Below are 11,833 nucleotides of genomic sequence, written 5' to 3'. Positions count from 1 at the left end.
GCATTTTACTCAGAGACTCAATGAATGTAGAATTTAATGCTGTAACGCAGCATCGTCACGCAATATCACAATATCTGTCGGTCACATGGTGTAAACAGTCACATGGTTTCAGTGCAGACGCCTTGGAAACACTGCTGTATAAACATTCCTGCTCTTTTATTTGTATTATTCTGTCTTAAACAAGTTAAAAGATGTGTATTTAACCAGATACAGCGATATTTCACTAATATGGAATCCTTTTTTAGGGCTAATGCATCTGTTAGAAGTAACATTTCTAGCCTGCAAAATAAAAGCAGGCACAAGAGAGTTGACATTTTTAATAATTAAAAGTAAAAAAAGGAAAGAAAGTATTCCTTCCTGTTGAAATGTCGCTTTAAAGTACAAGATTGAAATTAAATGCATATTAAAGTACATGAAATGTAGGAAAAAATATTACATGGCCTGAGAAAGTAGTTGTGTGTTTGTTTGTAAATCAAAGATGTGAATTTTTGCAATCTTATGACAATGAAAGCAAGGTTTAGCACAGAAAATAATGGAAAAATGGACATTAAAGGGATACTGTATATCACTTGTTTTTTTAAAAGTGGTTATGTATATTAGATTTACTGTCAGCTGGTGGGAATGTTCGGAGATTAAAGAAAATATTAAAACTATATGAAGATATTAAGAAAGAAAACAAAGACTGTTGAACGACACTTGAGTGACATATCTCTTTAACCTGAGTGAAAATCAAGGTCTATACAGTTTTATAAAGCAGAAGGGGTTGTTTTTGCAATTTGGTTTAGTATTTCTACACTTTTTTATCCAGAAATATTAACAATTGATTGTTTTATTATTAACTTTGAAGCTTTTTATTCCCATTTTTCTCTTCAAGTTATTTGCATCAAAGCAAGTGATGAAGACATCAATTACAGGGGGGAACTGAGTAAAACGTCATACATTTCATTGGAAAAATTATCTTTTTTTTTGTGAAACTTGGCAATATATTAAGACGCCATAATGTACTGAATGTATGAAACATTCTGCTTTTAATCTGGTTCCTGCATTTAACACAAAAACATAGCTTTGAAGCTTCTACAGCACAAATGAACCTTTTACTTGTATAGAATGGGAACATTTATTATTTATCAAGATTTTGAAGATTACTTTTGAAGATTTTTTCATGTAGCATGGATCGTATTTATTTAATTTGACACAAACTGCAAAGACAGAATATTTTTTTGTTATTACAACATCAGCTCCACAAAGAGTGAAGATTGTGTTTCATTTTAAACATGTTTTCCAATCCAAGTCTATTTGAAATGCGTTCACTGCACAGACCCCTGGTTTTGCTCTATGGTGTATTTTGTAAAGAGCACAGTTACTTATGTACTTTGTGTTAATACTGTATGTTGTTGAAATCATACCATATCATAATCTGACAAATGTTTAATTGTGCTGATTATCCATTCATATTTCACAAATCTTAAAAATCCAGATGAACTTTATTCCTCTTAGTAAACCACTCATCTGAAGCAAATAAAGATGGATGTAGGGAGTTTGAACTATTCCATAACTGAACAGAGAAAAATAATTACATCACATATACATACATATGGATTGTTATGTCATCCTTCGGAGAAGAAGGCCCCTCTCCACTGATAGTTAAAGCGCTGCTTAGTGTGGAGGCCGCTGAATCTGCATGTTCTAAGTGTGTGACGCTGTGAAAGTGTAAAGATGCCTTGTTCCTGTACATACTGAGGAGCTGTATACTGTATGCAACAACAATGCTGATTTTTTATTTTGTTAATGTAACCAATAAAATTTCTGTTCTGTTCTTTTTAATCAAGCCTCCAGATGTGTCTGTCTGATCTTACATTTAATACATGTCACTGCTCTGACGGTTTAATACCTTTATCAACAGAAATGAAGGAATTATAAAGATGGAAACAACAGAGACCAGATGGTTAAATGTAAGACTTTTATTTTGGCATGGGATATTTCATCAACTATGTTGCAGAATCAACAACTATCCAAACAAATACAGCTGCAAGGATCCATATGTCATGCTCTTTTCATGTATCCACAATGGAAATACAAGCACTTGTTCTTTATGATGCATAAATGATAACTACGAGATGCAGCTTAATGGGACAATAAGAATCTAAACTCACTTTCATCCTTCAGGAAGCAGAGGAAAAACAGCACATTTGCTGATGTTTATTTATCACTATGGGTTCTTCTACACAAGTTATATACACCAGTTGTACATTAGTTATAAGAAACCAATATTATGAAACCCTCTTCTCAAAAACAGGAAAATAAAAAAGGCAAACATTTTTCTTTTCAGGCCAGTAAAGCGGATCAAACCCTGTGGGAGGTGAAGAGGAGATCCCCCTCCTATTGGCTGGAGGACAGGATGTTGTTGTGAGTAGCAAACAGGAAGTAGAAAAGAAGGAAGCACTACATGAACATGTCGTCATAACCTGGGGGAGGCATGTGGTCAGGGTCCGGCCTGAAAAACAAAAATGGACTGTCATCATTGACTAATATTTATAATTACTCTTTTTAGATTAGAGTTACTTTATTGATCCCAATTTCAGAAGTTGTTGTGCCATTTTCTTTAAATACAAATTTCACAGAAATAGGAAATTTGGCAGCTCAATCTTTTTTAAATATGCACTTAAACTACAGAAGTCCCTGTGAAACTATAGATACAAGCACCTGCATTGGCTTCAACTATCATGCTTCCTTTCTTTATTTCAATGTTTTATTAGTATATGCCATGGAAAGTCTGCTGTAAAGTTCCATAAAGACTGACACAAAATTAAACCAAGGCTGCAACTAAAGATGATATTCTTGTCCTGGCAAATACTCTCTCTTCTCTCTCCTTCTCACTACCATTCAGGGTGTAGCTTCTTATCTTAAGCCAGCAGTGAGGGTTACAAAAATACCAAATTCACAAGTTTGTGTGTGTGTGTGTGTGTGTGTGTGTGTGTGTGTGTGTGTGTGTGTGTGTGTGTGTGTTTTACCCTGGTCTGGGTCGTCCGACTGGTCCAAACGGGTCGAAGCGAGCCCCCTGGGGAACAGCTCCGGGAGGGAGGATGTCTGGTATTCCGCTCGATGGGTCAAAACCAGAGCGAGGATACCCTGACCGCAGGGGGTCCAGGATCATCCCGCCACCACCACGGGACCTGTGGGGGAAGGGGAGGAAGGATATGTGAGAAGGTAATGTATCATTTATCTTTTCTTTCGCTCATTTTTTCCATTAGTTTAACTTTAATTATTGTTTTTTAGTTTCAATTGAATACAGTTTTCTCTTAAGTACAAACACGTAAAACATCAAGGAGAGACTGGCCTTTGATTTGTTAGGAATCAGCTGTTTTTTATTCTATACACCAATAACACACCGGAGGGAATTCAAAGATTACATCTTCCATTTAGATTAGATTTTCCAGAAAGATTATGGTTGGATTTTGAATTTGTTTTCCGGGCCACATAAGTGTAAAACACCCTGAACTATTACTTTTCCACAACACTGCAATTGGACTTTAAATATTTAGTTTGTCAGATGTTTGGGGTTTGATTGAAGAGGTTTATCTGATGTTCCCTGATCGTGTTTCATCAGAGCTAACCCCAGCCTATCCTACTTATATTGTGAATCTAAAAAAATTACTTTGAAACAGGAACACATTGGCTGTTAATGCCATTTTTGTTTCCCTGACACTAAAACCTGGTCCTAATTAAGTCAGCTCACATTTTGTTGCTAAGCTTCCAGTTTCTCTAATGAACACTGTGAATTATTTTCTTCTGTTGCATAGAGGTATCTTAGGGTCCTCCTACCTTTTTAATTGACATTGTTCACAGCTTGTTCCCCATCTCCAAAATAAACCCTTCATACGAACTAACATATGTTTGTAAAGAGGGCTTTGTACAACCTGAGAGACCATTAGAAATATAAAGAAGTCCTCTCAGACATCTGACTGTACCCAATCAAGCTTTTGTGGCATATGCCTAAAAATTATGTACATAAAAAAAATAAAGGTGTTTTCATTTAGAGAGGACATATTGTGCCTCTTCTTGTCGACATATTGTGCCTCTTCTGTCATGTCTCCATGCTTTAGTCTGCTCTGATTGGTTAGCTGGCCGGCTCTGTTTTGACGTCCCGCCCCTAGCCCATTACATACAATATGATGTCACTATGTTAGGGAAGTAAACAAAGGAGTCCAATCCAGGCGTTTCAGGCAGGGGGAGGAGTGTGGTGGAGAGAAACAACCCTCAGGGAAATGAGCCTTTGAAGACCATTGACATGCATACCTACTACAGAAAAGAGAAAAATCCCCAAACAGCATAAATGCGCTCCTTTAAATGTACTGGTTGTAATAAGGTGAAGAAATACCTAAAAATCAATCCCTGACGGTCATGGATTTTAAAAGTGACCTACCGTAGGATAACAAAGGGAAGCACATGTAAGGCCATAAGGTGATGTCATGTTCATGTTAGGTCTAAACACAGACTGCTCTGGTTTAGTGTCTTTAATGTTGGTGGTTCACATTGAGCTAGCAGAGGGAGTCTGGGCCAGTGCCAGTAATCCTGTGTGGAGGGACTGCTCATCCCTCAAATCCCAGATTATAACAAAAAAAAACACGCTGGTGCTTAAATATATACATATCTGCAAAATGATTTCCATAAAAATAATTTGTAGGGATTTATTATGAAGGAGAGAGGGAGACTTACCCAAAGGGATCCAGATCTGCTCCTCCAACGGAGAAAGGAGGTACCATGGGGTCCCGCCTACAAAACAAAGTTGTTCATTCGATTATTTATAAAGCACCATATCTGCTGCTATTTCCATCTTGAAAGTTTTAGAAAATATGAATATTTATTACATGTTATATCATTGCAAATTGAGTTTCTGTGGGTTTGGATGACTGTTTGATAAAATAAACACATAAAAAGACTGGAGAAAATAATCGGAGCGTTTTCCACAATTTGTTGACATTTTATGAACAATAAGGTTATAAAGGATGCTGTTGAGTCTTTGTAAACAGTCCATTTTGAGTAACATCTTCTGGTGTAAATACAGCAATAGGGCTCTAACTATGTACTTTGTCCTTAGATGTTCAGATAAGATGTAATTCAAACTGCCTCTGATTTCAGATCACAGGAGGGATATTGGAGAGGTGAAATAACAACCATCTCTGTTATCGATTAACCCCCCTATCAATCTCTCAATTAATCAATAATATAAAATAAATAAATGTCAGAAAACATTGAAAAATGTCCATCCCAATTTCGTACATCCAAGGAAATGCCTTTAAATGTTTCGTTTTTTCAGTCCAAAGTCATTCATTTAAATAAGAACAGAGAGAAGCAGGAACTCTCCACTTATAATTGGCTTAAAAAGCTTACATTTGATGATTAGAGGAGTACAATTTGTGGTTTGATCTTTTTCACTTCTGTCCTTTCCTCCCTCCTCCTCCTCCTCCTCCTCCTCCTCCTCCTCCTCCTCCTCCTCCTCGTATCTGCCTGCTCCCAACCCTTTCTGCAGCCCTGATCCATCTTTGCTTTCTCATTCATTGTTCCTTTTCTCTCTTCATCATTTTCACTCTTTGCTCCCTGTTTCTACCTTTTGTTAATTTATCTCTCTCTTTTTGTCTTTTCTCTCTCAGATTTAGTTCTACACTATCTGTCTTTGTTTTGATCTCATCCTTATCTCTCCCCCCCTCTCCCTCTGGAGATGAGGAGGCGACAGCAGCGAGGTCGACAAAGTGCTGACATCACCTTGCATCTCATCTGATCGGGTCACGGCTATGAGGAGGGGGGAGGGAGAAGCAGAGTGGTTGGACCCACACACACACACACACACACACACACACACACACACACACACACACACACACACACACACACACACACACACACACACACACACACACACACACACACACACACACACACACACACACACACACACACACACACACACACACACACACACACACACACACACACTGCCTAAGCTCTGCCCTCATTTACTCTCTGCAGTGGAAGCCTCTGCGTCTAGACTTTCTACAACGTGTGTGTGTGTGTGTGTGTGTGTGTGTGTGTGTGTGTGTGTGTGTGTGTGTGTGTCTGTGTGTGTGTGTGTTGAGTTATACACACACAAGCCAGTTTCAAAGTCAAGTCCTTCATGGATTTGTGGTACTCTTGTTTTGACGCACTCTATCACACATGACATTTTAAGTGAGAATCCATACAGGTTCACTAGTTTTAGGTCTTTGAACAGAATTCTGTTTGCAAATTTGATTACATATTTTAAAAATGTATAGAGCAAATTAGGGGTGCCGACAGGGAAGATGGTGTATGTTACTGGAGATGTCAGATAGATGCAGCAGTACCCTTTCAATATATGTTATATTGTCCCAGCTTTTCGTCCTGTGGAGACAGGAGGAATACAATACATTTCGGGCAATGCTTCAGCTAATTTCTTGATAGAAAAATATCTACTAAATATATATTATTTGGCAGCCAGCAGGACAGCTGAAACACGAGCGAACCTCCAACTAGACTGAATGCATAGATGTTGTGAGTATTGGAGAATGACTTTCTCACTAAATCTATGGGTTGACCATTTTTTAGCAATAAATGGATTCATATAAATCTGCACAAGTATGGACATTTCAATCTGGAAAAGTTAAATGCTATTATTACAATGTAATTAAAACTTATATACTTTAAAGTAATATATAAATTAGACTATTTCATTAGCTGGATTTATGACAGTAGTTCCCTAAAAGATGAAAAAGTACTACCTGGGGAGGATGTATGTGTAAAATGCAGATTTGAAATCGAATTAGTCAGTAATTGGACAATATCGATGTTTAATATGCATGTGCATTTGGGACTGTTGTTGACATTTTAGCCGACAAACACAAAAGAATGTATGAATTCCTACGTAAGGATTTGAACAGACTGTGTGTTTACACACCAGTGTGGGGGGGGTCCCTGTCGGGGCTGTCTAATGGGGATGCGGAGGGGGTCATTGTCCTGTCTTCTTCTGCGCTCCTCATCCTCCTCCCTCCGACTCGTCCTCTGTCCTGACGGTCGCTCCTGAGTGGGCAGCAGCTGAGTCTTCACCTTCTCTGACAGGCTGTCTGTATCCTTGAACACACTGCACAGGAAGAAGCTGTTCATTATTCACAAGAAAGACATGTTTGTACATTGTTGTTGTTTGCTGGATCTACGGGAAAGGTAAGCTTGGTTCTTGTGATGGTTGATTATGGAGCATTCTGATATGGAAAACATTAAACTGACAGCACTTGGTCAAGGAAATAAACTAATGGGAATTATTGAGGTTCACTTCCATATGCTACTGTGTGAAATTGTGGGGAAACACGTGTAAAAGCATCATCAAAACGTGCAGTAACAAATAATGTATAGGGCAAACAATGACTATTATTTAACAATATCTTAATCATTTCAAATGTTCAACCTTTTTTTTTTTTTTGTCTTTTCAATTTTATTTGAGTTTAATAACAGTTACTTTTCAGAGTGCCTGTGCTTTTTTTCAGTTCAGTTTCAGTCCGAAGTTTAAGTTTTATAACTTTTTTAGGGTTGTGTATACTGTCCCAGAATTATTGAGCTAACTAAACAGGATATATGGTAAGATAACAGTGTAGGAATAGTCTTTATTAACCACACTCAGAAGAAAACGGCCCCACACGGCCCCAGTTCATCATAGGGTCTGAGCTGAAGCGCTTCAATAAATGCCCTTTTATCTACTATAATATTTGAATCATGATTTGTTATCATATTCTACAAGAGCATACAAAAAACAACATGGATTAATTGACAGATAGCGCCATCTGCAGCCCGGCAAGATAATGTTTTCTATGGTTCTCGGTAGTGATAAGATATAGCTTTAAAACTACACGAGGAATTTAAGAAGATTGTAATCAAATATTAAACAGGAAATATTGTTTCAGGTTTTCTTAAAGGATATAACATTTATTTATTTATTTCAGTTTTTCTGTATTTTCTCTGCTTATATCCGTTTGACTTTACGATAATAACCCTGGTATGAAAAGATAATGTTATGGCAGATGTGTATTTCAGTGGGATTTATCTACAGAATGATTTAAAGGTTTGTATAAATAATTGAAATCTTCCAAATAAAAGAATAATTACACTTAATAAAGTCAGGAATTATGTTAAATTAATGTTTATGGCTTTGATTGTTCTTTTAAATATTTGTTAAGTATCTTCACGTACTGTTACTGTGGTTAACAAGGAACTGTTATTAACAATATTTGTCTTGTTGCCTTATGTTTAAAGAAAGGGTAAGGCAAAGTAAGATGATCCTTTTCAGCTATGGAACATGTTCATACAATTATTATTTTAATGTCAATTGCTCTTTTTTTTCTTTCTTTCTGGAGTTGTGCATAGTCATGAGTGGAACAAATAATACAAACATATTTAAACATTGTATTGATCATGTCCAGGCTATTTATGGTGACCAAATGCTGGTATTTTTTTACATTATTTACATACGTCAATAAAAACAAATATGAAAAATAAACTGAACACCAACCTGTCAAATGTGTGTAATTGGTCAGCCTCCACGTGATCGCTGATGTTCACCGTCAAGTCTGACACCTGCTGTGTGCCCGAGTTCTATACAAATCCAAAACACATATTGAGAAAAAGACAGAAAGATACACACAATTACCAAAGTGCATAAGCAAAAGCTCAGTACCAATTATACGCTTGTTTCTCAAAATAATTGTTTAATGGTGCACAAATCAAAGCTGAACAAAAGAACATATGTGTATTTCCTAAGAGGCATGAACGAAGGAGCAGGGCTATAGGAATGTTCTTTCAGAAATCTTCATAATCTATATAATCAGTTCAAAACGTTGATCACTGTTAAGAGAAAGAAAATGTAGCAGAATGTAAATCCTTTCTCCTTCAATTTATCTCAAATTACTTTACTTAAACTTCCTTAATTTTTGTTTTTGTTTAGCATTTAATACTTTTAAGAGTCTGGGGACTTAATGTTCTTTTCCACATCGGCATGACAATTTTTCAACGGCCAATTTATTTTTCTGTAGTTACATAACAAAGAATTTTTGGATTTACATCAGACTCCATTTTTTTTTGTAGGATGAGGGAGCAGTACCTCTTATGCTGTTTAGTCTCATCATTCAATCATTTGTTGTCTGATTTTAGATTTTACGTCAATCAATTAAAAAGCATATCACTTTCTTTCCAATGCATTTTAAAACTGGTGAAGTTTGCATTCCCTTGTAAGATAGTCAGCTGCTCCTACCATCAAGTTGAAGATCAATGTGGAGTCGACAGAGATGGCTTTAAGCAGCAACTGTGCCTCACTGTCTTTGGCTTTGTATCGCAGACTGTACAGTTCCTTGTTGCCGCTCCAGTCAGCAGGCAGCAGCTCAGACTTCTTGTCACTGCTTCTGGGCTGGAGGAGGGGGAGAGAGACAGAAAGCAGCAAACAAAACAGGGATGAATAAAGTGGTTTAGATGGCAGTGAGATCATAATAACAGTCAGGAATCAACAGATCAGATAGGTCAGTGGTTATGGTAGTAAATACTCAAAAACTTTACCAAAGTACAAGTTGAGATGCCTTTACTGTACCTGAGTCTTTCCACTACACTATATCTAAGAGATAACTATTTAACTTTGTATTCCACTATGTTTCTCTCACATCTTTGATTGGTTTTCATCCCTTTCCTGTCTGTTGAAAACTATGTGGTGCTGATGTGAGGATTTATAATGTTTGTGATAAACTTTAGTGTCGTTTACAGTAAGTGTTAAGTCAATATGATGGTCATGTAATATATGATGCGTTTTATAAAATAAACTACCCTACAAAATATAAAACAAGGTAAAATGATTAGATCCTCAAACATCTACAGAAATAAAATGCAACATACAAATGAATGCAGCAGTGATATTAATCCTGTCAACATAAATCAAACCACTGACAGAGATTCTTTTTTTTTTTAAAGAGGTAAGGTTTTGAATCCACTGCTTTACTTGTATATTAAGTATACACTGAGGTATTTCTATTTCTACTGGAGTAAAGAATCTTAGAATAATTTACTGTTTTCTGTGACTGGCCCCAGGAGGCACAGTACCAGGTTAGCTAGCTAATGATGACAGGACAGTTTTTAGAGCCCGTCATAATATCTCTATTTAAGAAAAACTGCAAGCTGATTATGCTTCTTATACAAAGGCTTTTTAATAAGACCTTCAATGTCTTCACAAAAATATGACTCTCCACTAGATAAACTCAGATATGGTCATTTAGGAAGCTAAGGCTAAACTGTGCAGCTGGGCAAGTTAGCCAATGCAGAAGCTCTGAATAAAAAGTACAGTTGTATTTCTCCCTTTAACGCATACATCTTTATCCTCGGTAAAAACACACCAAAATATTTACTTGGACAGTTTAAGGGCCATTCTTCAATTCGGCGTAACGTTATAAATGATGCACAAAACAGCACGTATTTTGCTTAATGTATAGTTTTATGTACATTAGTCCTATGAACCGGTAGATATGCGATGTTTACAAAGACCAACGAAGATTTAAACGGCTGGATTTTTAATGGACTTTGGTGTATCATTGTCTCTACGGATGATAGTTAAATAACATATTTGTACAGCCAGTGGTTAACAAAACGTTGTATTTCTAAGCTAATGTTAGCTAGTTTAATTTACCTCGTCTCCAGAACCGATGCACCTGTATCCACTCTTTATCATTTCCCAGTGAACGAAGCATACCACGGCGTCCTGTGGACAGCTGATGCTGCCCCCGACACAGGAGTATAACACCTCCAAGCCTGCCATGTTGGTTTGAACTAGCAACGAACTATAACAACATCAATGCAGTGTCAACAAGAATTGAAAACGAAAGTCTTCATAGGAGCTTAGCGACGTCAAACTCACAGCAACAACAATCACTTCCTGTCTAACCCTTTCAGTGTAAAAGCACCAGTTAGAATTGTAGGTTTACTACCAATTGTTATTGTTATTTTGTAAAATCATATACATTGCCAGTTAAATTATGTTATTATTAAACATATTTCTAATATAAATGCTATGTTTGTATTGTGTGATAATTATGCTGGAAAAAGGGTGTATTTTGTGGGTACATGAATGAAAATGTCCTAAAACAATTTTTTTCTTATAGAACAAGGCTCCTAATTAATACTACACAACTTCACAATGGCATCAACAATCAGGCCAACTGATTCTCATGCCCATTTACATTAAGAGAAAAATGTCTCAAGCAACAAAAACATGTTAAAGTTTTACATACTCTGTGAATTTCAAGGATCCTTATCTTCCCAAACTTTTGGCTGTTTGAACAGAACAAGGTTTTGGAGTAGGTAAACAGAGCTATTTGTAGCTAAATGTTGGTGGATGTGTGTTTTTGTGTTCAGAGAGAGGTGATAAAGCCTTTGTATACACTGGTGAACATGTGCTGAGGAATGAAAGGAATGTTGCATAAGAAGAAGAACAAACCTCTGCCAGTCGCAATGTCCTCGTTACCATGAATGTGTAAACAGGGTTAATTGCTATGAATGTTGGCAGTAAACAACGTATTCCTCAACTATAGCCTCTTGTTCATCCTATGTTTTCATTTTTTCGATGATATAAAATGTACACATATATTGTTATAATAAAATAAAAGTAAATTGCAATATTGGGATACATAAATAGGTCAATGTTGAGAATCAAGTTGTTTTTTTTTGTTGCACTATTTCTGAAGGATTTCACTTTTTCTTAAAGGACTTTGAATAGCTCTGTTGTTGACATGTGCTATTT

At 36.5% G+C, this 11,833-nt stretch overlaps 1 protein-coding gene across 1 annotated transcript; it reads right to left on the bottom strand.

Moving 5' to 3' along the window:
- Positions 1-1,946: 1,946 nt before the first annotated feature.
- Positions 1,947-10,978, bottom strand: psmf1 (proteasome inhibitor subunit 1). The gene is made up of 7 exons (XM_063911987.1): positions 10,724-10,978; positions 9,311-9,463; positions 8,573-8,655; positions 6,971-7,153; positions 4,717-4,773; positions 3,012-3,173; positions 1,947-2,494 (listed from the first exon to the last, which is right to left on the bottom strand). The coding sequence occupies exons 1-7, from the start codon at positions 10,850-10,852 to the stop codon at positions 2,443-2,445; spliced, it is 819 nt and encodes a 272-aa protein (XP_063768057.1). The 5' UTR covers positions 10,853-10,978; the 3' UTR covers positions 1,947-2,442.
- Positions 10,979-11,833: the final 855 nt, after the last annotated feature.

Source organism: Eleginops maclovinus, chromosome 20 (genome assembly GCF_036324505.1).
Source record: "Eleginops maclovinus isolate JMC-PN-2008 ecotype Puerto Natales chromosome 20, JC_Emac_rtc_rv5, whole genome shotgun sequence".
NCBI classification, from domain to species: Eukaryota; Metazoa; Chordata; class Actinopteri; order Perciformes; family Eleginopidae; genus Eleginops; species Eleginops maclovinus.
Note: the sequence above shows the minus strand (reverse complement) of the source record. Positions and strands in the feature narration are given on the sequence as shown.

Excerpts from the sequence above, each read along its gene's own strand:
- psmf1 (XM_063911987.1), bottom strand. The coding sequence starts at position 10,852 with ATGGCAGGCTTGGAGGTGTTATACTCCTGTGTCGGGGGCAGCATCAGC. Across the intron at positions 7,154-8,572 it reads CAATTACACACATTTGACAG|TGTGTTCAAGGATACAGACA; the intron begins GTTGGTGTTCAG and ends CTTCCTGTGCAG. Across the intron at positions 4,774-6,970 it reads CAGGGACCCCCCCCACACTG|GCGGGACCCCATGGTACCTC; the intron begins GTGTGTAAACAC and ends TTTGTTTTGTAG.